The sequence below is a fragment of the Paramisgurnus dabryanus genome, chromosome 10 (assembly GCF_030506205.2).
Source record: "Paramisgurnus dabryanus chromosome 10, PD_genome_1.1, whole genome shotgun sequence".
Taxonomy (NCBI): domain Eukaryota; kingdom Metazoa; phylum Chordata; class Actinopteri; order Cypriniformes; family Cobitidae; genus Paramisgurnus; species Paramisgurnus dabryanus.
This window is the reverse complement of record NC_133346.1, coordinates 5,351,023-5,378,228: the sequence shown is the minus strand read 5'-3', so window position 1 is coordinate 5,378,228 and position 27,206 is coordinate 5,351,023. Positions and strand designations below refer to the sequence as shown.

The following is a 27,206-nucleotide window of genomic DNA, read 5'->3' as shown; positions in this document are numbered from 1 at the left end:
TATTTGAGTTGCGCGGCAGGAATTCCACCAGCGTCTGTTTTGTTTTGATGACGCATGCAGCGTGTCTGGTGAACACCGAGTGGTGGCGGTGTTGCCAGATTGGGTGTTTTTTCCGCTACACATTAAGGCCTGTTTACAGTGTGTTTTAGTCGGGTTTTCGCCTGGAAGAATATACAAATCTGGCACCCTATTGAACGACGTTAAACTGAGAGAGCGTGCCGTTCACAGGCACCAGAATGAATGAGTTCACAGTAACGTTTATTTGGCAGCAGTACACGTTCGCCCAAAATATGAACGAGTTTGTATATTAAAATATACATATTCTTATTTTGCCTTTTCACGGACCACCTGCAGTACCCTCACGGACCACTAGTGGTCCGCGGACCACAGTTTGGGAATGGCTGGTTTAGGTCCTGTAGGTGAGGGAATGTGGAGGATAATGGGAAATTGAGAAAATGGGAAATACATGGAAACAGAAACAGGCAAACAGACTGGAACTAGTTTTAGAACTAGTAGGCATAATGTTCTTAAACTGAAACATGGCAGGTAGATACAAAACCTGCTAAATGCCACCTCCATAAAAAATTAGAAAGTGATGTTAACCGGATGCTCTTGGCACGTATTATATTTTAATTTCAAATTCGCTTAATCACGGCCTCAGGCCATTCAGAAATACGGGTTTGTTGGCAGAATTCATTAAAAGTCTAAGAAAAAAGCTAATTTACAAGAAAATGTCAGATGCACTAACATGGTTTTGCATTTGAGCTCATCATTTACAAACATTTACAAAGGAAAAGGTAAAAAAGGCAAAATAATATCCATTGAAAAACAATGTTACATCAGAGTGGGTGGTGAATGGGTTGAGTCAGTCTGATTCCGATACTTTATAAATGAGAGAACAGTAAGAAGATCAGATCAAACTCTTAACAGAAGGAGACTTTACTCATGGACCATGAGACAGAAGATCATGAGACTCAATACTGCTTTCCTGCCATTAACTCATCATGCATCAAGACAAAACGCTTAACACATGAATACAATATCATGTATGTGTTTTTTTCATTGCTGTCAGTATGGACTGTGTTTCTGAATCTGTTGGTGATCATCTCCATCTCTCACTTCAAGAAGCTTCACACTCCAACCAACATGCTCATTCTCTCTCTGGCTGTGGCCGACCTGCTCGTAGGACTTATTGTCATGCCCTTGGAGGCTATTAGGTTGATTGAAACATGTTGGTACTTTGGAGAGACTATCTGTAGACTGTTTTTAATAATCATGGGGCTGCTCCTCGCTACATCTCTGAGTAATTTAGTTTTTATAGCTGTTGACCGTTATGTGGCTGTGTGTCACCCTCTGCTGTACCCTCAGAAAATAACAATGACTAGAACAATAATTATTATCTGTGTTTCCTGGTTTTGCTCTTTATTTTATACCATTTCAGCTTTAACCACCTCACAAAGTAAATACACATGTTATGGAGAATGTCCAGTTAGCGTTACTTTTGTCTGGAAAATCACTGACGTTTTCTTGTCTTTCCTGTTTCCTTGTACCATCATTATAACTTTATATTTGAGAATCTTCTATGTCGCACATCATCAAGTGAAAGTTATAAACTCTCTGATGAGGAGTGGAAAACATCTAACAGAAGGTTCAGTGAAGAGGAAATCTGAGAGCAAAGCCGCTCTGACATTAGGAATCATTATGACGGTTTATCTGTTTTGCTGGATTCCCTATTACAGCTTAACTCTAACACAAAACACAAGCATGACTTCTGTTATAGCCTATTTTATGTTATGGATGATGTATATTAATTCAGGTCTGAATCCTCTCATCTATGCTATATTTTACCCCTGGTTTAGAACATCAGTTAAACACATCCTAAATCTATCCAAAATATTTAAACCAGCATAACTTCCACTGGTCTTGTTCATTATAATAATAATTAAGCTGCTGGATTTACTAGCATTGATCAAATCAGACATTGATGGGGTTCAACACAAGATATTACGCATACATTTGGTAGGGCTTAAAAGACTGGTTTGCTTGTTTAACACTCTGGGGTCGACGGTGGCGCGGGCGCCGCAAACTCTTTATTTTTCAATCACTCCGCAAAGAGACTTAAATTATTCTGCTGATTTTTGACATACAGATATGATTTATACATCATTTCAAACGTTAAAGTGTCTAGTTTTTTTCTGTCCACTCCCAATAAAAACAGAATGTTGTGCTTTTCGCAAAATTAAGAAAATAAACATTATGCACGTTCTGTTCTCTCTCCCTCAGTGAAGTCCTTTCAGAAACGCGTCAGAAAAATAAACTGTAACTTAACGAATTCTTGGTGTAGAAACAAAAGATAAATGTCTACATAATGCTTGGAATGTCTCCTTTTAAATGATATAAGTGAAATTGAAAACAGATATTGTCATTCGGTGTAAACTGTATGAGAAGGAGGAGAAGTACCGTATTTCGCCAGTTACCTCATTATCTGTAATGAGATCGGATCGCCACACCCCCGCGCCATTGAAGTGAATGAGCAGAAACATCCATATGCATGACTCGTGCCTCCTGCAGTCAATGGATATGCAATCCACAATCCAGTCTCTCCATTCCTTGTTGTTCCATCCGATTGCACCAAACATGACATAAATCCTTATTTCCTCGCGTATGTGTGTCAGTATCTCCAGACGCGAGTGTTTTCTTTGTTCTTCCGTCAAACAGTTCACGCGATTGGAACACACATACACAAACACGCGAGTCAGGAAACTCGACGCGCTTTTTGGTATTCTTATATAATGCGCGATTCCAAACAGTACAATCCTTATTTAGTTGCGTCTAAGCGCATATCTCCGCACAGCAAGTTTATTAAACACAGGATCACTCGCGTGTGCACACATTCACTGCTTTCATGATCAACACGTGAGTAATGGCGGCGGTTGTAAACAAACATTGATACGTTTACCACGCGTGTCCCTTGTTGTGTTTCTACTATAATGATTACAAATACACAAATAAGAGTCCAGACAACGATAGGCAGTTGTTCTTTTGAGCTTTTTACTGCACAAAAGTAAACCTCTCGCTGGCCAACCAAACACTAACCCTGGGTTGAAGTGTGTTCATGTTAAGATGGCCAAACAGTATCTTTACCATGATTAAGCTACTATGGTTTTTAAAAGGTAACTTATACTTGTGAAATTAATAGAAAATATTTCAATAGAAATATATATAAATATATATATAATGTGTGTGTGTGTGTGTGTGTGTGTGTATTTACATTATATTGAAAAGTAAACCTTATCATGGTTTTACTACAGAGAAAGTTATTCCTGTTGAACATCCACACAAGGCTCATTAGTGGCTCATTATTCAACTCTTTTGTCTCTCAGGTGTCAATCACTGATTATTCAGGAGCTTTCCCGCCTCCATGCATACAGCCTTTCCCAAGCAAAAGTGTCTTAGAAATTGTAAATCAATATCTTGCTTTATGTGATTGAGTAGGCCATATGATTTTCACATCATTTTGAAGAAAAAACTCTAGACTACTAGATCCTGTTTGGAAAGTCTTGGGAAAACATGTTTAGAATGAGTTTTGTGGAGTTATATCAGTGACTTAAAAATTTTGCTTTTTCAAAAACCACGCATAAACATTTTTCTCTCAAAAATACAAACATGTACATACATGTTGATTATATGATATTGTAGCCCAGTTTGTGATGAACACAGTGTTATGAGACTTTTGCCATTAATATGTTTTTAAGCAACTGAAAAAAGCACAAATGTCAGTGCATGTCAAAACTTCCCAAGGGCCCTAAAAACCCCTTAGACCCCAGAGGGTTAATAAATTGGTAATAAAGGCATTCTCTGTGAATTTATATTTCAAGTTTTAACTACAAATGTCACATCCATAATGGTGGGATTGCTCGGTTTGAACTGAAGGAACACTTATACTGATAATAATGTATTGTGTACCCTGTACTGCACTCTAAGTCGCCTTGGATAAAAGGATTTGGCAACTGTTTAAATGTTCATGAAAGAAAAAAATAAATACACACACACACACACACACACATATATATATTTATATATATATATACATACATATATATATATATATATATATATATACAGTATAGGAGTAAATAACCAAGAGGTCAAATAAGTAAAGATATTGCTACTGCGTCTAGGACGAATCAGCCCATGTTACCTTTTTATCTAGGAGGCCAATTTTTCTTACGGAAATCAAAATCCTGCATCATTGCTCTATCAGATTGACTACATGTATAAGAAAATAAGCATTAAACATTAAGATAAGACATTAAACGAACCATTATGTTCCAGACTGGATTTCCCTGCCTTGATGCAGAAAAAACACATTAAGCAAAACAACGAAACAAGAAAAAAATCTATTGTTTCTGTCTAAATTTAGAAAGTTGTTGACCTTTGTACGAAAAGTTATGACGCATGCTTTCATGTGCAGAAAATACACTGAACCTGTATATCAGTGGTCACTAATCCTGGTCCTGGAGGGCCGGTGTCCCTGCAGAGTTTAGCTTCAACCCTAATTAAACACACCTGAAGCAGCTAATTAAGGTGCTTCAGGTGTGGTTGATTAGGGTTGGAGCTAAACTCTGCAGGGACACCGGCCCTCCAGGACCAGGATTGGTGACCACTGCTGTATATCGTTGGCCTAAAGCAGGGCTATTCAAATCTTACCCTGGAGGGCCGGAGCACTGCATAGTTTAGCTCCAACCCTAATCAAACACACCGGAGCAAGATAATCAAGGTCTTCATGATCACTAGACAATCACAGGTGGTTAAGTTTGATTAGGGTTGGAGCTAAACTATGCAGTGCCCCGGCCCTCCAGGGTAAGATTTGAATAGCCCTGGCCTAAAGCATGGGTCTCCAACCCTGTTCCTGAATGGCGCTTGTCTTGCAGATATCAGCTCCCACACCTGAACCTGCTAATCAAATTAGAGGCAGGTGTGTTGGAGTGGGGTTGGAACTAAATTATGCAGGAGATGTGCCCTCCAGGACCAACATTGGAGTCCCATGGCCTAAAGTAAATAAAATTCACAATACCTGTACCCATCAATATTATTGTGGCCCAACCTGACATTACTTAGTCAGAAAAAAATATCAAAATATATATACCCCAGCTGCCACTGGGGCTGTAACCTTTCAAACAGTACAGATTTGCACCTATAGAGTATACAATGGTGTGACAAAGTCTTGCCCCCCGCTCCAACATAGCGGGCGGCCGTGTGATTAAAAGAAACGCACGACACCTGCTGTGTGGCGCTGGGGGTCATCCCGTAGTGCAAGTGCACACGCATCCATTATCTCCGTACGGAGCCTCGTTGAGAGTTCGCCCCAGTCAGTACCCCCAGGACCAGAGTGGAGGGGAAGGAACTAGGGAAGCGTTCAGGCCGTACGCATCATACCCGGCGCCCCCTTGTGTTTAGCCGGCGCCTTGTGGATCCGCTGCCCCCGGGACACGTGTTGGGTAAGACGACCATTTATTACCTTACCTGTGTGTGATGCAGCTTACCTCTGCCTCTTAGGCCGTTGTGAAAAGGAACGTACAAGACCCAGTGTATTAACTCTCTTACCTTTGTGTGAAACACCTTACCTGTGTGGTGCAGCTTACTCCTGTCTTCCAGCCCGCTGTTAGGAGGAACATACAAGACCCAGTGTAGTAAGCTTCTTACCTTTGTGTGCAAAACCTTACCTGTGTGGTGCAACTTACCTCTGCCTTTTAGGCCGCCATGAAGAGAAACGTACAAGACCCAGTGTATTAACCCTCTTACCGTTGTGTGCAATACCTTACCTGTGTGGTGCAGCTTACTCCTGTCTTCCAGCCCGCTGTGAAGAGGAACATACAAGACCCAGTGTAGTAAGCTTCTTACCTTTGTGTGCAAAACCTTACCTGTGTGGTGCAATTTACCTCTGCCTTTTAGGCCGCTGTGAAGAGGAACGTACAAGACCCAGTGTATTAACCCTCTTACCATTGTGTGCAATACCTTACCTGTGTTGTGCAGCTTACTCCTGTCTTCCAGCCCGCTGTGAAGAGGAACATACAAGACCCAGTGTATTAAGCCTCTTACCTGTGTGTGGAATACCTTACCCGTGTGGTGCAGCTTACCCGTGTCTTCCAGCCCGCTGTGAAGAGGAAAGTCCAAGACCCATTGTATCCCCAGCACGCTACGAAGAGGAGCACAAAGGTCCCAGTGAGACAAACCTCTTTACCCCTGTCTGGATCACCTTGCCTGTGGACTTCATCTATCTGGTTCCTCCGGCACGGCCCGAAGAGGACGCCAGGAACCTTAAGGGGCAGAGAAGGACACAAATACCTCAGACCGGTGACAGGAACAGGTATCAACGAAAACTTCAAACGCAGCACTAATTAGACTTTCCTGTCTTGCCTCCAGGAGAAGCGGAGGGCGCCACGGATAGCAGGGTCCCTCTGGGAAAAGGAGTTCTAGCCCCCGCTGCACTTGAAGTGGTCCTGGAGACCAGAAGAAGAGTTGCTTTTAAATTGCCCTTCCCCCTTTCCCCTTTCCTTTTAAATATTTAATAAAGTGTCATTTTAATAGTAGTATACTTGTCTGTCTGGTCATTGGGGTGGTCTTGGGAACCTCCTCGAGGTGGAAACTAGGAAGGGGCGTGACCTTGTTTAGTTATCTTTGGGTCCGCCCCGGCCTGTGACATGCTCATGACTCCACCATTAAGCTGCATTCACATTAGCAGCAACTAGCAGTAGCAGAGTGACGCAATCTCATTGATTTCAATGGAAGCTCTGTGGCATCCGGCGACATAAGCGACAGTGACTGTTGGCAACTGGATGGGGCATGTCCAGCCGCACAACAAAGTTGGGAAAGTTTAATTTCATGCAAATGATGAGCGACTTCCTGGAGCGACTGCCAATGAGAACAAAGCAGTGGAGTTCACATCATCCGTCTCTTGACAGTTACTGGAGTGGACGTTACTCATTTGTTTATGACAACCAGATTTAGACACGCCTCCTAACAACCTCTTTGAAAGAGACGAGCGACACACAGCGACAAAGTAGCTTATAATGTGAACGTACCTTAAGAAAGAGACTGAGCAAACATATAATAACAATAAAATAACTATAACTGGGCCAAAGTAAAGTTCAGGAGAGCAAGTGTGCACCTCAGGAGAGCGACAAAGCAGGATGACATGAAGGTGCCAGCAGAGCAGGATGCCAGGGAGGTGCACCTCACACAGAGAGACAGACAGCATCCTTGTCCATCAAACAGGTGACAGGAGAGTAAAAGAGGCAGAAGGCCACAGTGGCAATGAGAGGATAGCCCTGCAAAAATTTTCTGGAAAGGGATAGGGGAGGTGTTAGCAGCCCAAATGCATGTTATGACTTGCACCTCGTGGAGCTCAGGAGAGCAAGTGTGCACCTCGTCTTCTGTTTTGTTATGTGTGGTGGAGGATGAAGGAGATGAATAAGATGAGGTATATCCAAAAATCATAAACTGTAATAAACAGTAAACCTAAAAAAACATACAGGCTAGGAATAACACATTAAACAACGTAGCATAAGCAAGACTGGAAAACAATTGAAAAAACAGACAGCATATATAGTGGAGCTTATGAGGGTAATGGCTGGTGAGATACAAAACCTGCTAAACACCACCTACATAAAAAATTTGATAATGATATTAACCGGATGCTTGTGGCATGCATTATATATTAGTTTCAAAATCGCTTAATCCCGGCCTTAAGCCATTTAGAAATACGAGTTTGTTTGCAGAATTCATTAAAAGTCTAAACTAACATGGTTTTGCATCTGACCTCATCAATTACAAACATCTGCAAAGGAAAAGGTAAAAAGGCTAAATAATATCCTTTGAAAAACAATGTTGCATCAGAGGGGGTGGTGAATGGGTTGAGTCAGTCTGATCCTGACAATGTATAAATGACAGAACAGATGGGAGATCAGATCAAACTCCTATCAGGAGAAGACTTTACTCATGGACTATGGTACAGAAGATCATGAGACTCAATACTGCTTTCCTGCCATTAACTCATCATGCATCAAGACAAAACGCTCCACACATGAATACAATATCATGTATGTGTTTTTTTCATTGCTGTCAGTATGGACTGTGTTTCTGAATCTGCTGGTGATCATCTCCATCTCTCACTTCAAGAAGCTTCACACTCCAACCAACATGCTCATTCTCTCTCTGGCTGTGGCCGACCTGCTCGTAGGACTTATTGGCATGCCCTTAGAGGCAATTAGGTTGATTGAAACATGTTGGTACTTTGGAGACATTTTCTGTAGACTGTTTTTAATAATCATGGGATTACTTTTCTCTACATCTCTGAGTAATTTAGTTTTAATAGCTGTTGACCGTTATGTGGCTGTGTGTCACCCTCTGCTGTACCCTCAGAAAATAACAATGACTAGAACAATAACTATTATCTGTGTTTCCTGGTTCTGGTCTTCTGCTTATAACATTTCAGTCGTTATAACTACCTCACAAAGTAAATACAAATGTTATGGAGAATGTACAATTATGACTACTTTCACCTGGACAATCATTGACCTGTTCCTGTCATTCCTGTTTCCTTGTACCATTATTATAACTTTTTATTTGAGAATCTTCTATGTCGCACATCATCAAGTGAAAGTTATAAACTCTCTGATGAGGAGTGGAAAACATCTAACAGAAGGTTCAGCGAGGAGGAAATCTGAGAGTAAAGCCGCTCTGACATTAGGAATCATTGTGACGGTTTATCTGTTTTGCTGGATTCCATATTATAGTTTATCTCTAACACAAAACACAAGACTGACTGCTGCTATAGCCTATTTTATATTATGGATGGTGTATATTAATTCAGCTCTGAATCCTCTCATTTATGCTATATTTTACCCCTGGTTTAGAACGTCAGTTAAACACATCCTAAATATATCCAAAATATTTAAGCCAGCATAACTTCTACTGGTCTTGTTCATTAAAATAATAATTAAGCTTCTGGATTTACTAGCATTGTTCAAATTGGTCACTGGGTTTCAAAAGAAGATTTTACGCTTAAATTTGGCAGAGCTTTAAAGACTGGTTTGCCATATAACTTATACATTACAGTATAGTTCAGTGTTAGAGTATCCTAAGTGATCTCAGATGTCAATATTTGTTGGTTTAATTACCCATGCAAAGTCTCTGTTTTTTTTTAAATAATTTTTTTTATATATTTTCCAGTTAAGTAAGTGTACATTTCAAAACTGTCATGTCAATTACTTTGCTTCTAATTAATTAATAAATAGCAACACTTTCTTCATTTGCTGGGTATAATTGCATCTGGTTTTTGCCTTTTAATTCACAGAATTCGCACAAAGTATGTTGTATCCCAAAAGCTTATGTCCATTTTTTAAACATCCATAAAGATTTAGGAAAACATAAACAGATGGTTTAATATATAATAAATGCATTCTCTGTAAATTTACATTTTCTGTATATTTCAAGTTTTGACTACAAATGTCACATACATAATGCTGTGATTGCTCGGGTTGAACTAAGGGAACACATATACTGATACTACTGTAATGTACTTTGTAATGCACTGTAATTTACTTGGATAAAAGCATCTGCCAACTGTGTAAATGTTTATGGAAACTGCAAGCCAAATATATGAATATAGGCCACATGTTTAAAGGTGTATACTACTAAAAAAAATCAACATTATTTCTATGCGCATAATTGACTGTTGGCAAACTGAACATTTCCCACATAAACGTGCAAGACATGACACTGGCCTGCATGAAGAGCAACTATTGCATCAGTCTGTCAATCTACTTGCGTGTGAGTTTGTTTCACACTTTTAATGACGATTTGGTGGATCAACTTTCAATGCAGCATATATGTGTTAACAGGACCCTCAAGACCCTGCACACACTTTGAATAGCAAAGCATAACAAATATAATTGGCCTTCAGAGTTTACTGTAATTGATTTCTCAGATGGTTCTTTCTGTCTTGATCCTGTCCGAATAGGAGAAAATAACTAAGAGGTTAAACAAGTAAAAATATTGTTACTGCATCTAACAAATCAGCCCACGTTACCTTTCTTTCTAGGTGGCACATTTTTATTATGAGGATCAAAATTCAGCCACATTGCTCTCATGAAACTAAGAAATTCAAAATCAGATTGACAACATGTATTAATATTAATTAAAAATTAAGATTAAACATAGAAAATGAGCCATTATGTACCAGACTCAAAAAGGTTGGCCAGCCTAAAGTAAAACACATTTTCTGTAAGTCAGCAAATTTTTATCCCTTTAAAAATTCTATTATTTTTGTCTAAATGTTAATTTGAAAGAGTTATTGATCTTTGTGTGAACAGTTATGACACATGCATTTATGTGCAGAAAATACACTGAACCTGTATTTTCACTGGCCTAAATACATAAAATTCACAATACCTGTATATAGACTGTAGATCAATAGTATTTAACCAAAGCTGACACCACACTGTCAGAAAACATAGTCCCCTAAAAAGGGGAGAAGGAACTAAGGCAAATGGGACACCTGGCTATAGGTGCAGCGAATTTGGATTAAACCTCCTCGCGCCTCTAAGAAACCTACTAATCAGATCATGCTGTCCCAGTGATCTACTCTCAACATATTGGTTATGGGCTGCAGTGGCAGCTCGATGATAGACAGAAAGAGATGTTTCTCCAAACCCTTCCAAAAAAAGGACATTGAACAGATGGCACAACCTTTGCAGGTCTTCCACAAGTGAAGAACACCAGGATGAGAGAAGACGCCATTTAAGGGCATAGAGCTACCTCGTATAGGGGGCTCAGCCACAGCTGGGAAAATGCCAGCTAAGCTGTCTTCATTCTGTTCAGGCCCACATCAAAGTGCAGGTCAGATGTAATGCTCCCACCCTGCCCTGGGTGAGGGAAGACAACAACAGCAGTCTTGTCTCCCGGGTCCGTCTTACTAGGACTGCTTCGAAGCCCAGGGGGGTTTTACCGGGCAGGCGAGGCAACTTCCTTCGGTTCGACCTCTGGTGTGGCTCTGGTTTGGAGGTAGCTGGGGCAACAAGGGTAGACAGGGACTTAACCAAAGGAAAAGCAGCTTGGCAAGGAGCAGGCGTAGCTTGTGTTGCGATAGTGTTAGACTTTAAGATCAAAAATGACAAACGCTTACATGCTTTCAAGGAGAGATTTGGCTCCAGGGGCCAGTTGCAGCAGCTGGGCGTACACCTGGTTGTAAGACTAATCTTAGACTAAATCTTATGTCTAGTCAAGGGTAGGCGTAAGTATAAAGGTCTTGAACTGTTTCTATGGCAGAAATACAAATAATGAAATTTGACGAGGCATTGGCACGTCTAATGCGCATGATACGCAATCAGTGTGCTTTCATGCTTGGCTGAGTGAGAGACCGCATCAATAAATTATTTTATATCATACAATAAGGCCTACTAAATATTAACAAAGACACAATAAAGAACTTATTAAAAGTTTGGTGAGGATGTGCAAGCTTGTCGTGCACCTCTGGAAAGAAAGGCACTGGGGGCGGATGTGGCTAAGTTTTGTGACCTGAACCCAGAAAACCAAAGTTGAAGCCTCAAGCATTCTGGTAAGGGTGCCACTCCAGCCCAGTACTCCTGGCCACCCGGGAAAGCACGCCGCCATCTCTGCATACTTCTCAGAGAGCACCAGAGAGTCATTAGCCTCCAAAGGTGAAAGCCCACCCTCCGATGTTGCGATTGATAACTCATTAGTGGTTCGGGGGCCTACGCAGGTTGGGTACCTTGCGTATAGGGAGGATCGGCTCTGGGCAGGTTTGAGGAGCTAAGATGAAAAATCTACTAACCGCCACCTCCGTCAAAAATTATAATATAATATGCCAGACACACATAGCAGCCAATCACACAAAACATGTCTTTAACGGTTCAAACATTAGGCAGGTAGCATTGCCTTCATTTGAACGAATTCAGAAAAGAGCAGTGTGCTGTGGTTTTTTTATGTTGCTAGGCAATCACCGAGTCAGCTGTCCTGTCCTGCCCTTTGGATTGCTGTTAACTGTCATATTAGCAGAAACTTCAAATAGAAGAAGCTTGCTCTGACCTAGATCTTGTGGTTAAATTGCGCTCGTTTAACCTCATTCTAGTTAACGACTAACTTGTTGTTATGATGACGTTTGTTACATGATGTATCAACATGGCGAATGTATTACGTCCGTACTCATTCATACTATAAATATTTATACTTTTTAGTACTTACTGTTTTAACGGTCAATGAGAAGTTACTTCATCTAATTCAGTACTTACTGTCACAGTATGCGATTTTGGACGCAGCTTGCAATTGAGAGACATCTCTGGGTTGTTCCAAGCAACTGTAAACTTCTGTCACCACAATGGAAAGCCTGTCTCTCCCCACATTCAATTGGAATAAACGTGAATGACGTTGGGTGCTTTTCCTCTCAGTTTTGACTTTTTTCAACTTCAGGTTCTAAAAGCACTCCTGCAAAAATACATGGTGCGGCAGGTGGCAAAAACGCAAGGCGAACGGCAAGCATAATGCTCACTGCCCATAGAGAACAATTTAAAGAAGGCGACTGTCACAAGAAATATGATCTGTGTGATCCGCCTCTTAGAGGGTTTTGCATCTGGGCTCATCATTAACAAACATCTAAAAAGAAAACATAAAAAAAATGTCAAAATAATATCCATTGAAAAACAATGTTGCATCAGAGTGGGTGGTGAATGGGTTGAGTCAGTCTGATTCAGACAATGTATAAATGAGAGAACAGTAAGGAGATCAGATCAAACTCTTAACAGGAGGAGACTTTACTCATGGCCTATGAGACAGAAGTTCATGAGACTCAATACTGCTTTCCTGCCATTAACTCATCATGCATCAAGACAAAACGCCCCACATATGAATACAATATCATGTATGTGTTTTTTTCATTGCTGTCAGTATGGACTGTGTTTCTGAATCTGCTGGTGATCATCTCCATCTCTCACTTCAAGAAGCTTCACACTCCAACCAACATGCTCATTCTCTCTCTGGCTGTGGCCGACCTGCTTGTAGGACTTATTGTCATGCCCTTGGAGGCGATTAAGTTGATTGAAACATGTTGGTACTTTGGAGACACTATCTGTAGACTGTTTATATTAACTGTAGGATTGCTCACCTCTACATCTCTGAGTAATTTAGTTTTAATAGCTGCTGACCGTTATGTGGCTGTGTGTCACCCTCTGCTGTACCCACAGAAAATAACAACGACTAGAACAATAATTATTATCTGTGTTTGCTGGTTCTACTCTTCAGCTTATAACATTTCAGTTCTTATAACTACCTCACAAAGTAAATACGCATGTTATGGAGAATGTACAATTATCATTACTTTTGCCTGGACAATCATTGACCTGTTTGTGTCTTTCCTGTTTCCTTGTACCTTCATTATAACTTTATATTTGAGAATCTTCTATGTCGCACATCATCAAGTGAAAGTTATAAACTCTCTGATGAGGAGTGGAAAACATCTAACAGAAGGTTCAGTGAGAAGGAAATCTGAGAGCAAAGCCGCTCTGACATTAGGAATCATTGTGATGGTTTATCTGTTTTGCTGGATTCCCTATTTTAGTTTATCTCTAACACCAAACACAAGCATGACTTCTGTTATAGCCTATTTTATGTTATGGATGTTGTATATTAATTCAGCTCTGAATCCTCTCATCTATGCTATATTTTACCCCTGGTTTAGAACGTCAGTTAAACACATCCTAAATCTATCCAAAATATTAAAGCCAGCATAACTGCTATTTGTCTACTATTTCTCTGTCATTTTATATTTCAAGTTTTAACTACAAATGTCACATCCATAATGCTGGGAGTGCTCGGTTCGAACTAAGGGAACACACATACTGATTTTAATGTACCTTGTACCGCACTGTAAGTCGCTTTGGATAAAAGCATCTGCCAACTGCGTAAATGTTTATGGAAACTGCAGACCAAATATATAAATTAAAGACTGTGTAAATGTTTAATCTTAAATACATCATAATTAGAATTGCAGTTATAGATGAAACAAGCACAAATGCACACACTCAGGCACAATGATACCATTCTATACATGCAGCGCATAGGTGACCCTGCACAAATTTTGAACAGCAAAGCATAACAAATATAATTGTCCTTCAGAGTTTAGCTGTAATTGATTCTCAGATGGTTCATTTCTGTCTTGATCCTGTCAGTAACCAAGAGGTCAAAACTAGCAAAGATATTGTTACTAGCCCATGTTACCCTTCTTTCTAGGAGGCCAATTTTTATTATTATGATAAAAATCCTGCCTCATTGCTCTCACAAAATTAAGAAAATCATTAAAATCATTGACAACATATAACGTCGATTGACAACATGTATAAAACAATATGCATTAAAAAATAAGATTAGAAGTAGAAAATGAGTCATGTTTCAAACTTAGAATCGATTGCCAGCCTAAAGCAGATGCGGAAAAAAAACCATTAAAAAAACAAATTGTGTGTAAATCAGCAAATGTTATCGCTGGCATAAAAATATGAAAAATCTATTTTTTTCTGTCTAAATGTTGAATTAAATGAGTTATTAACCTTTGTGTGAACAGTTATGACACATGCATTCATGTGCGGAAAATACACTGAGCCTGTATTTTTATTGGCCTAAAGTAAATAAAATTCACAATACCTCTTCATATCAATCAATGCTGTATACTGTAACCTGGCTGACACTACACTGTTAGACAAAATTGGTCAAAGGATGTACCCCAGCAGTCACTGGGGCTGTAGCCTTTCAAAAAGTACAGATTTGGAGCTAAAGAGTTCATATTAGTACATCAAAGATAGATACTGTATTAGTAACTCATAGGAACCTTTAAAAAGTTTTAATCATTTAGTTTTTATTGCTGATGATTGCTATGTGGCTGTGTGTAACCCTTTACATTACCAACAGAAAACTACTGCTTAACTCCTGCTAAAACGTCTTCAGTTACTATCTTAACCTTGGTTCACTGAGAGACGAGAACGAGACATTGCGTCAGAAGCTGATGCTATGGGACCCTTCCTTTTATCTCATCTTCTCTAAAGCCTTAATGCATAATGCCAGTGCAGTTGAAACTCGCACTGTCCAATGACCCTTAAGACATTAGAAAGGGGTGGTGTCGCCTCCACTATAAAAAGCACCGTTTGAGCAGCATTACCTCAGAATACATACAACTGAAATAGAATGCTCAGAGCTCACAGCCATGCTAGCAAGGGTATTGAGCAAGCATAAATGTTTAATAAGAATATAATACATACACCCAGTGGGCTGAGATATCCAGCACTGCAGCATATCTAAGCAACAGAGAAAATCCAGACGGCGAGAAGAGTAAAATCACGTCATCGCGCAGACTCTGCCTCCCTCTTGTCTATACGACCTGGTGGAACCCAGCCAGGGAGATGCTAGACATGAGAGATAGAAGTAGAAGGGAAGTAGAAGGCGCACTTACCGAAAGCACTTAGGAAACCAGAGAAGACACATCTAGGCTGTAAAACCAAGCAAACTTGTTCTTAGAAGACCAGCCAACTGGCGAAACAAATATCCTGAATAGACACACCCTTAGATAGAGCCCAAGAGGAGGTGATAGCCCTCATCGAGTGGGCTCTAATATTATTAGGGCATTCCACACTGTTGTATGCCGAACATTTACATTGACGTTACATTTAGTCATTTAAGAGAGGCTTTTGTCCAAAGCGACTTACAAATGAGGTAAACAATAGAAGCAATTATAGCAACACAAGGATAGCAATATATAAGTGCACTGAAAATAGTGTCATCAAGTCCAACACAGTAAACATGGGTTGGTTAGTCATTTTTTTTAAGAGTTTACAAATAAAGATAAAGGAAAAATAGAGAAAGATAGTAAGTCATATATTAGGAAGTGAGGTAATGACGGAAGAGATGGGTTTTAGACGATTCTTAAAGACGGCTACAGAGTCAGCAGATTGTGACGCGAACGGCAGATCATTCCACAGTTGTGGAACAGCTCCAAAGAAGGTACGCAATATTTTTTTTCCCTTTTTGAGATGGCACCACAAGCCATCGCTCGGTGACAGAGCGCAGGGATCGAGAGGGTACATAAGGCTGTATAAGCAAGCAAAGGTAAGAGGGTACTAACCCAGGGGTGGTTTTAAAGGCCAGGAGCAGAGCTTTAAATTTGATGCGAGCTGCAATAAGAAGGCAGTGTAACTTGACAAAGAGAGGAGTGACATTAGCCCTCTTTGGCTAATTGAAGACCACTCTTGCCACTGCATTCTGAATCATCTGTAGGGGTTTGGTTGTGCAGGCTGGAAGTCCAGCCAGTAGCGCATTGCAGTAGTCCAGCCTGGACAGGACAAGAGCTTGGACTAGGACCTGCATAGCGTGCTCATTTAGGAAAGGTCTTATTTTCCTAATATTGTAGAGGATGAATCTACAAGAGCAAGCGGTGCTGGTAACATGCTCTGAGAAGCTAAGCTGATTATCAATGACCACTCCCAGGTTTCTGGGTGTCCTGGAAGGCGTGATGGTTGAGGAACCTAGTTGAATGGAAAGGTTGTGCTGAATCTTTGGTTCAGATGATATGACAAGCAGTTCGCTTCGAAAGGTTTTACCTCCACGAGCTGCGGCTGATCAGGCGGGGCGGGCTGCTGACGACCAGTTCCGAGATGAGGTCCGAGGATGGAGAACGGAGGCGGCCGCCACAGGACGCCCTCGGCGAGAGGCAGACTGAGGAGCCGATGTTGATGGACCAGGGGCAGCTCTCTTCCTCCGCTGCATGATCTTAGCGATCGCCTCGGTCTGCTTTTGAGCGGCGGAGAACTGTTGGGCGAAGCTCTCCATGGACTCGCCGAAGAGGCTGATCTGGGAGATGTGAGCGTTCAGGAATTTCTTCTTGTCGACTTCCGTCATGTCGGCCAGACACAGCCAGAGATGGCGCTCTTGGACAATCATGGTGGACCGACTGCCTGGGTGGTAACCTTGGTCGCCATGAGCGCCAAGTCAGTGGCCGCTCTGAGCTCCGAGAAGGCAGGTGAGTCGTGGCCTCCCTCATGCAGATCCCTCAAAGCTTTCGCTTGGTGAACCTGCAGCAGTGCCATGGCATGTAGGGTGGAGGCCATGAGAGAGGTGAGGGGTGATGGCTGAAACGGCCGCAGGCAGTTGGAAAACAGGGCTCTCCAAGTTCGAGTCAGCTCATCGTGGACCTCAGGAAAGAAAGGTACCGGAGGTGTGAGTTGAGACGCCCGAGCAGTTCCAAAGTACCAGTCCTCGAGGGGGGGGGTTCGGGAGGGGGAGGTACAGTCCACTCCAGCCCTACCACCTCCGCCACCCGAGAGAGCACAGCCGCCATCTCCGGGTTGAACCCGACCAGAAGGAGGAAGGATGTCTGAATTGACTTCGGAGGGAGAGGGCCCCCCCTCTGATACAGCGTTAGATGAGGGACCTAAAGGAGGACCTATAGATTTGGTAGACATCACAGAACACGAGCCTGCCGTCTCCATTGGAACCTCTACCTGCGGTGGATCGGGGCACTGAGAGCCGGAGGATGAATCCCCCGCACAAGCAAGGGAGAGGCAACTCACACACTTAACTTAAAGAAAAGAAAGAAGTGGAAATCGCGAGCGTCCGCTGTGGTACTGCTTGTCCAACCAACTTCAGCAATGGTGTACTCTGTCATAGCAGGTAGCTTCTCAGTAGCAGATATTGCCAGCTTTCGAATCGAAAAAACTAATTTGGTATTCTTCACCTGCGGCTTATATACGCACCTGGCGGGGAGGCACCATGCCAAGTTCATTGGCGTTTTAGTAGTTCTCGAAGTAGATTGGTCTCTCTAGCTAGTTCCCAATTCATCGGTCACGACGTGACGTCGTAGTGACCGACTGAAAGGGAACGAATAAGTTTGTTGTAGAATGACGTTGAAGTTCTCAATCTCCGAATAAATACTACATAAATGATTGTGAAAAGTAGATTATTCTTATAAATTAACTTTTTTAAAGATAATCTTACCTTAATCATCATAGTGACCTTGCATGTTTAAAATATATGCTGGTTTTGCATCGACAAAGATTGACAGTGACTTAAAGCTTGATATATAAATCAAATTATTATAATCTGATCATTTTTAATGAACATGTTTGAACATACGCCTGTGTCTGCATCTTGCACATTAAAGAATGTTAAAGGGGCCATGACATGAAAATCTGACTTTTTCCATGTTTAAGTGCTATGATTGGGTCCCTAGTGATGCTATCAACTTAGAAAATTTGAAAAAGATCAACCCAGTAACTTAGTTATGGTAAACCATTCTCTACAAGCACATGAAAAAATAGGTCGTTGAAATTTGGCTCTCCTTATGACGTCATAAGGAGCTCTTATTATAATAATCCAACCCCTTAATCCAACCACAGCACTGCCATTTAGTGCAGAGAGAAAATAATTCACAGAACAATTGAGTTTCAATTTCAACAAACTACCATCATTGTGATCAGTGTTTGCACTTGATCTGCACATGTGCATTTTAGAGGACACACCCAAAACGGCACATTTTTGCACACACCTACAAAGTGGCAATTTTAACATGCTATAATAAATTATTTATATGGTATTTTGAGCTAAAACTTTACACATGTGCTCTGGGGACACCAAAGATGTATTTGACATCTTAAAAAAGTCCTGTGACATGGGCCCTTTAACTTTTACGTGTGGCTTATCAATGGCACTTTACAGCAGTGGACCAATCAGAATTAGAAAACTGACATGGCAATATCTGTTATTAAAGGAGCTCCTCGAGAACCCTTGCAAATCTGTTATTTGTTTTCTTGTTGTTTGTGCTAAATTTTGTTTGGAATGGTGAATCAACAACCTTTCCTCATCTAATTTTGTAAATTTCCTGTAAATGACCCAAAGTAGTGGTGTCCAGGCTGCCTGGTAATCATTTGTACAGTGAACAGGTATGTGTCGAACACGTCCATCTGTTTTTATGCACGCTTGAATAATGTATACGTAATATCATGTGGATATGTGCATGTGCGAGATGGAAACAGGAATAAAGTATACCTGAATATAGACTCATGTGACAGCCAGGTACCAAAACAACCTGAACATTATGTACTCGCACAAATGTAAAATTTGGTGTAAAATTTGAGTCGACATGATCAAAAAATTATATTTACAACCATTTTGGTCGCAGTCTAGAGTCCTGCATAGAGGGGTTTGAATCTGAGCTCATCATTTGAAAACATCTAAAAAGAAAAATATTTAAAAAAGGACAAAATAATATCTACTGATAAACAAAGTTGCATCAGAATGGGTGGTGAATGGGTTGAGTCAGTTTGATTCAGATACTGTATAAATGTCAGAACAGTAAGGAGATCAGATCAAACGCTAACCGGAGGATACTCATGGCCTATGAGACAGAAGACCAAGAGACTCAATACTGCTTTCCTGCCATTAACTCATCATGCATCAAGACAAAACACTCCACACATAAATACAATATCATGTATGTGTTTTTTTCATTGCTGTCAGTATGGACTGTGTTTCTGAATTTGCTGGTGATCATCTCCATCTCTCACTTCAAGAAGCTTCACACTTCAACCAACATGCTCATTCTCTCTCTGGCTGTGTCTGACCTGCTCGTAGGACTTATTGTCATGCCCTTGGAGGCGATTAAGTTGATTGAAACATGTTGGTACTATGGAGACACTTTCTGTAGACTGGGTTTATTAATTGAAGGATTGCTCACCTCTACATCTCTGAGTAATTTAGTTTTAATAGCTGTTGACCGTTATGTGGCCGTGTGTCACCCTTTACTGTACCCACAGAAAATAACAACAACTAGAACAATAATTATTATCTGTGTTTGTTGGTTTTGCTCTTCAGCTTTTAACATTTCATTTCTTATAACTACCTCACAAAGAAAATACACATGTTATGGAGAATGTACAATTATCATTACTTTCGCCTTGACAATCATTGACCTGTTCCTGTTTTTCCTGTTTCCTTGTACCGTCATTATAACTTTATATTTGAGAATCTTTTATGTAGCATATCAACAAGTGAAAGTTATAAACTCTCTGATGAGGAGTGGAAAACATCTAACAGAAGGTTCAGTGAGGAGGAAATCTGAGAGCAAAGCCGCTCTGACATTAGGAATCATCGTGACTGCTTATCTGTTTTGCTGGATTCCCTATTTTATTTTATCTCTAACACCAAAAACAAGCATGACTTCTCTTATAACCTATTGTATATTATGGATGTTGTATATTAATTCAGGTCTAAATCCTCTCATCTATGCTATATTTTACCCCTGGTTTAGAACGTCAGTTAAACACATCCTAAATCTATCCAAAATATTTAAGCCAGCATAACTGCTATTGGTCTTCTATTTCTCTGTTATTTTATATTTCAAGTCTTAACTACAAAGTTCACAGCCTTAATGCTGGGATTGCTTGTTTTAAACTGAGGGAACACACATACTAATAATAATGTAAGTTGTAATGCACTGCAAGTCGCTTTGGATAAAAGCATCTGTAAACTATGTTAATGTTTATTGAAACTGCAGGCCAAATATATACATTAAAGGCTACCTGTGTAAATGTAAAGTCTTAAATACATCAGAATCAGCATTGCAGTTATAGATGAAAAAAGCACACATGCACACCCACTACTCGGGCACAATGACACCATTCTATAAATGCAGCATTTATGTGTTAACAGGACCCTCAAGACCCTGCACACATTTTGAATACCAAAGCATAACAAATATATTTGGTCTTCACCAATTACTGAAATTCAGTGTTCTTTAACCCTGGTCCTGGACCCCCTTCCAGAAAGTTTTAGATGTCTCCTTATTTAAAACACCTGAACCAACTCATCAGGCTCCTTCCAGAATGTCTCCCTAACATGCTACTGAGTTAAATCAGGTGTGTTAATATATATATATATATATATATATATATATATATATATATATATATATATATATATAAATCAATCAATGCTGTATAACCAAAGGTGACACTACACTGTCAGAAATAAATGGTCAAAATATGTACCCTAGCTGTCACTGGGGATGTAACTATACAAAAAGTACAGATTTGGACCTAAATAGTTCATATAAGTACATTAAAGATAAAGATATATACTGTATTAGTATCTCATAGGTTCATATTCAGGGTTTGAGACTGCAACCAATATGATCGCACATGCGACCTAATTTTTCAATGGTGCGACTAAAAAAATCTGAGGTTGCATCAGTGCAACTAGCTGTTCAAGTGAAAAAAGTTTCCGCAACTCCAAAGTCTTCTTCTGGTTCAACAACAGATATACATTACACACACACACACACACACACACACACACACACACACACACACACACACACACATACACACATAGTGGTCTAAACAAATCAAATAGTGAAAGGTGGACACCTCCCTCTCCCTCATAACTATGAGCCGCAGTTGTGGACAAATGTGAATGCCGCGAGAGAGCAAAATTGCACAAAAGAGACAGAGTCTGTGACCGTGAAATAGTCAAAATGCACGAAAGAGTCCGAGCTGTGTGCGCGCAAGAGAGAGAGAGAGACAAAATGTGCGAAAGAGTCCAAGTCTGTGAGTGCAAGAGAGAGAGAGAGAGAGAGAGACAAAATACGCGAAAGAGAACGAGTCTGTGCGCGCAAGAGAGAAAGAGTGGGACAAAATGCGCTAAAGAGTCCAAGTCCGTGAGTGCAAGAGAGAGAGAGAGAGAGAGACAAAATACGCGAAAGAGAACGAGTCTGTGCGCGCAAGAGAGAAAGAGTGGGACAAAATGCGCTAAAGAGTCCAAGTCCGTGAGTGCAAGAGAGAGAGAGAGAGAGAGAGACAAAATACGCGAAAGAGAACGAGTCTGTGCGCGCAAGAGAGAAAGAGTGGGACAAAATGCGCTAAAGAGTCGAAGCCTCTGCGTGCAAGAGAGACAGAGACAAAATTCGCAAAAGAAACAGAGTCTGTGTGCACGAGAGAGAGAGACAAAATGTGTGTGCGCAAAACAGACCGAGTTTGCGCAAGAGAAGGAAGCCTACATACATGAAACAATAAACAACTTTACCTATTACCACTATATCGACTAATATCTCATTAATACTGAATTCTCTTTTGCCGAATCAGTTAAATAAATCCATTGTGTGCTCTTGTACTTATTAATCAGAGCACCTTAGATTAGCCTAAGAAATAACATCACCTCATAATCACTGCATTGTCTTGTAGAAAATCATCATTAGCCAACAAACTTTTCCGGCATTAAATATGCAGATTTCATGTATTCAGTCTTTCAGAATGTCTGTTTGGATACCGGCTGTCCCTTCGCCACCATAAAAGATAAAAAGCTGAGTTGTTGATCGGAAAGGCACAGGGCGCTCAACATAAATGTGCAGTGCCCTTACTAGGCACAGTTCACGTTGAATAGTTGAGACTGCCTGCTCAGTTGAAAACACAGGAAGAGAGACTGGGGACTGGGGTGGCAGTGGTTCATGTACGTTGTCTACAAACCGGAAGGTTGGTGGTTCAATCCCCGGCTCCACCGGAACAAGTGACGTGTCCTTTAGCAAGACACCTAACCCCAGCTGCTCCCGACGAGCTGACTGGCGCCTTGCATGGCTGACACTGCCGTCGTTGTAAGTGAATGGGTAAATGTGAGGCAACTTGTAAAGCGCTTTGGATGGCCATAGGTCTGTTAAAAGCGCTATATAAATGCAGTCCATTTACCATTTTTGCACTTTAAAAGTTGTGAAAATAGACTTTGGTAAATAACCCCGTTTTGGCTTTAGCTAAACATTACAATCATCTCGTCCAAACAGCATGCAACCAGCATGAATCAAGTAAGTCCCCTATTCGCTTGGCTAATGTCAAGGCTAAAAGAGAAACACATTTTTAGGAAAACTCTCTCAAGCCCGTAGAAAGTAACGGCTTGAACGGGGAGGGTCAGCGCTCTGAGGACTAAAGCCAAATCCCATGTTGGCACCTTGGGGGGAAGGTCTGATGCGTCTAGCTTTTCTTAGAAATTTCACCCTAAGTCTAACTGGTGTGCCATCACATCACGCACAGGACAATTTACCAGGTCTAGGGTGAATGGGGCTCATGAACATTTTGGTAACAAACGTTCCTCAAAACATCTTCCTACACATTCATCAAAACAAAGACAGTTTGTAATCAACATGAGAGTGAGAAAATTATGACAGAATATCATTTTTGGCAGAACTATCCCTTTAAGGGCATAAATGTGTCTGGTAGAGGGGGAATGCGACTGTGTGAGTGTTGAAAAAATGCTGTGGCAGGGCACCCCATTAATGATTCTCGCACATCCTACACACTTTAGGGTTCCATAACTCAAGGTTGGGACACCATATCAAGCCTTTTGACATGAGGGGGCAGTACGGGGCGACTAGATGGCGTTCTTCTAATTGAATAGTCACTTCTGCCTGCCCAAACAGAATCTTGAGCGCACATCGCCCTGGCGATTTATGTACAAGACAACAGTGATATTGTCTGTACAAATAAGAAAATGGTGCCCCTCGATCTGAGAGAGAAAGCTCAATAGCGCTAGAAAAACTGTTTTGAGCTCCAAGCGATATATGTGCCACAAACAATAGCAGTAGATATTCTGACATACACAAAATGGATGTGTGTTATGGAAAGTATACTTTTACAATGTGCAATGGGCATTGAGGAGAAAATCGCTCTTTTTGTGAGGGTGTTACAAACTTTATTGACATTGCAATACAATGAGAATTTAAAGCCTTCTTGATGTTGCCTGCAACAGTCGAGGGGACATCTGGAGAAAGCCTGTGTCGCTTGCAGCAGGTTTCCTTCTTCTCGCAGCATTCCCATCAGGGATACTGCTTAGCACCAGCTGGTTCCATGTTCTGATCGGGTTTCTTGCAACGTTTCCTGGACGATTCGCGCCAAGGGCTTCTGCAGTTTGGGTGCATGGTGCATCGTTGCCTGGAAATTCTGCAGCATTGGCATGGTGTACAGCGCAGACAGGGCATAAACTTTAACAACTAAGTAAACCGTAGTACAGCATGGCTTTAGAGGGCAGCAAAGCCGTCCCACCTAGTGAAGAGAGCTTGGAGCAGCAGCTTGGCGGCCTGAGTGAAGGAACCACGACTCCAATTTACTCCGCTGGGTACTACCATACGCCTGCGTCTCGCGTCTTTTGCAGCGTCTTGCATATTAAAAGAATGTTAACTTTTACGTGCGGCTCATCAACGGCATTTTACAGCAGTGGACCAATCAGGATTCCCCAAAGTCAGAGCAAGTTTTGCATGCTTTGATTTTATAGTTGAAAACTGACATGGCAATATCTGTTATTAAAAGGAGCTCCCAGAGACTGTCGGAAATTTGTTTTTTGTTTTCTTATTGTTTGTTCTAAACTTTGTTTTGGATGGTGAATCAGCAACCTTTCCTCATCTATCCTAAATTTGTGAATGTCCTGTAAATGACACAAAGCAGTGGTGTCCAGGCTGTCAGGTAATCACTTGTATAGCGTACAGGTATGTGTCGAACACGTCCATAGGTATACATGCTTGAATACTGTATATGTAAAAACAGTGCTGAAATGTGCATGTGCCATATGGAAGCAGGAAGAAAGTATACCAGAATATGGACTCAAGTGACAGCCAGGTACCAAAACAACCTGAACATTATGTACTCACACCAATGCGACAGTGTAAAATTTTAACTTGCACATTATAGAAAAATGAATGCATTTGCGACCATTTTGGTCGCAGTGTAGATTTCTACTTAGAGGGGTTTGAATCTGAGCTCATCATTTGAAAACATCTAAAAAGAAAAATATTTAATAAAGGACAAAATAATATCTACTGAAAAACAATCTTGCATCAGAGTGGGTGGTGATTGGGTTGAGCCAGTCTGATCCTGACAATGTATAAATGAAACAACAGTAAGAAGATCAGATCAAACTCTTAACAGGGAGACTTTACTTATGGACTATGAGAAAGAAGATCATGAGACTCAATACTGCTTTCCTGCTATTAACTCATCATGCATTAAGACAAAACGCTCCACAAATGAATACAATATCATGTATGTGTTTTTTTCATTGCTGTCAGTATGGACTGTGTTTATGAATCTGCTGGTGATCATCTCCATCTCTCACTTCAAGAAGCTTCACACTCCAACCAACATGCTCATTCTCTCTCTGGCTGTGGCCGACCTGCTCGTGGGACTTATTGTCATGCCCTTGGAGGCGATTAGGTTTATTGAAACATGTTGGTACTTTGGAGAGACTATCTGTAGACTCTTTATAATAACCATGGGATTAATCCTCATTACATCTCTGAGTAATTTAGTTTTAATAGCTGTTGACCGTTATGTGGCTGTGTGTCACCCTCTGCTGTACCCACAGAAAATAACAACGACTAGAACAATAATTATTATCTGTGTTTCCTGGTTCTACTCTTCAGCTTATAACATTTCAGTTCTTATAACTACCTCACAAAGTAAATACACATGTTATGGAGAATGTACAGTTATCATTACTTTTTTCTGGTCAATCGCTGATTTGTTTCTGTCTTTCCTGTTTCCTTGTTCCATCATTATAAGTTTATATTTGAGAATCTTTTATGTCGCACATCATCAAGTAAAAGTTATAAACTCTCTGATGAGGAGTGGAAAACATCTAACAGAAGGTTCAGTGAGGAGGAAATCTGAAAGTAAAGCCGCTCTGACATTAGGAATCATTGTGACGGTTTATCTGTTTTGCTGGATTCCCTATTTTATTTTATCTCTAACACCAAACAAAAGCATGACTTCTATTATAGCATATTTTATATTATGGATGTTGTATATTAATTCAGGTCTGAATCCTCTCATCTATGCTATATTTTACCCCTGGTTTAGAACGTCAGTTAAACACATCCTAAATCTATCCAAAATATTTAAGCCAGCATAACTTAATGGTCTTGTTCATTATAGTAATAATTACGGTTTTGGATTTACTAGCATTGATCGAATCACTTAATGATGGGGGTTTAATACAAAATATTACACTTACAGTTGGCAGGGCATAAAAGAGTGTTTTGCTAGTTTAACATATTGTTAATAAAGGCATTCTCAGTGAATTTATATTTCAAGTTTTCACTACAAATGTCACATCCATAACGCTGGGATTGCTCAGGTCGAACTAAGGTAACACACATAATGATAATAATGTATAATGTACCTTGTTCTGCACTGTAAGTTACTTTGGATAAAAGCATCTGCCAACTATGTAAATGTTCATAGAAACTGCAGGCCAAATATATAATTTATAGGCTACATGTGAAAAGCTGTATACTAATAAAAAAACATATAATGTTTAGTCTTAAATCTATCAGAATCAACATTGCAGTTGAATGTATAGATGTAACAAGCAAACATGCACACTCACTACTCAGGCATTATTCATAACATTCTATAAAATGTCTCATTAAGCTTGATTAATAACTAAATTAAATTATTTTAATGATGTGTATGTGCATAATTGACTGTTGGCTAACTGAACATTTCTCACATGAACGTGCAAGACATAACACTGACCTGCATGTGGAGCAACTATTGCATCAGTCTGTCAATCTACTTTTAATACTTTTAATGAATCTTTGGTGGATAAGATGCAGCATATAGGTGTTAACAGGACTTTAAGACCCTGCACACATTTTGAATAACAAAGCATAACAAATATAATTGGCCTTCAGAGTTTACTGTAATTAATTTCTCAGATGGTTCATTTCTGTCATGATCCTGTCAGTATAGGAGTAAATAACCAAGAGGTCAAATGAGCAAAGATACTGTTTTTGTGTCTAGGACTAATCAGCCCACGGTACCTTTCTTTCTAAACAATAAGCATTCAAAATTAAGATCATACATAGAAAATTAGCCATTATGTTTCAGACTCCGTAAGGTTTGGCAGCAATTTTGTGTCAACAAATTTTTATCCCTGGCAAAAAAAGATTAAAAAAAATCTATAATTTCTGTCTAAATTTTAAATTGAATGAGTTATTGACATTTGAATGAACAGTTATGGCACATGCATTCATGTGCAAAAAATAAACTAAACCTGTATTTTCAATATCACATAACACTGTATTCAGCACAAACTGTGCTTAAATATTATGT

General features: G+C 40.3%; 4 protein-coding genes and 1 pseudogene across 4 annotated transcripts; all 5 read left to right on the top strand.

Annotated features, from left to right (window-relative positions):
* Positions 1-945: 945 nt before the first annotated feature.
* LOC135746851 (trace amine-associated receptor 13c-like) lies at positions 946-1,911 on the top strand. Its single transcript, XM_065265561.1, has 2 exons — positions 946-1,008; positions 1,120-1,911. Exons 1-2 carry the CDS (start codon positions 946-948, stop codon positions 1,909-1,911), a joined length of 855 nt encoding a protein of 284 aa, XP_065121633.1.
* A 6,090-nt stretch (positions 1,912-8,001) lies between these two features.
* On the top strand, positions 8,002-8,970 carry LOC135739139 (trace amine-associated receptor 13c-like). Its single transcript, XM_065257423.1, has one exon. The coding sequence runs from the start codon at positions 8,002-8,004 to the stop codon at positions 8,968-8,970; it is 969 nt and encodes a 322-aa protein (XP_065113495.1).
* A 3,869-nt stretch (positions 8,971-12,839) lies between these two features.
* On the top strand, positions 12,840-13,808 carry LOC135739144 (trace amine-associated receptor 13c-like). Its single transcript, XM_065257436.1, has one exon. The coding sequence runs from the start codon at positions 12,840-12,842 to the stop codon at positions 13,806-13,808; it is 969 nt and encodes a 322-aa protein (XP_065113508.1).
* A 5,640-nt stretch (positions 13,809-19,448) lies between these two features.
* Positions 19,449-20,417, top strand: LOC135739152 (trace amine-associated receptor 13c-like). The gene has a single exon (XM_065257442.1). It carries the CDS (start codon positions 19,449-19,451, stop codon positions 20,415-20,417), a length of 969 nt encoding a protein of 322 aa, XP_065113514.1.
* A 4,622-nt stretch (positions 20,418-25,039) lies between these two features.
* Positions 25,040-26,001, top strand: LOC135739169 (trace amine-associated receptor 13c-like; annotated as a pseudogene).
* The last annotated feature ends 1,205 nt before the right edge of the window (positions 26,002-27,206 follow it).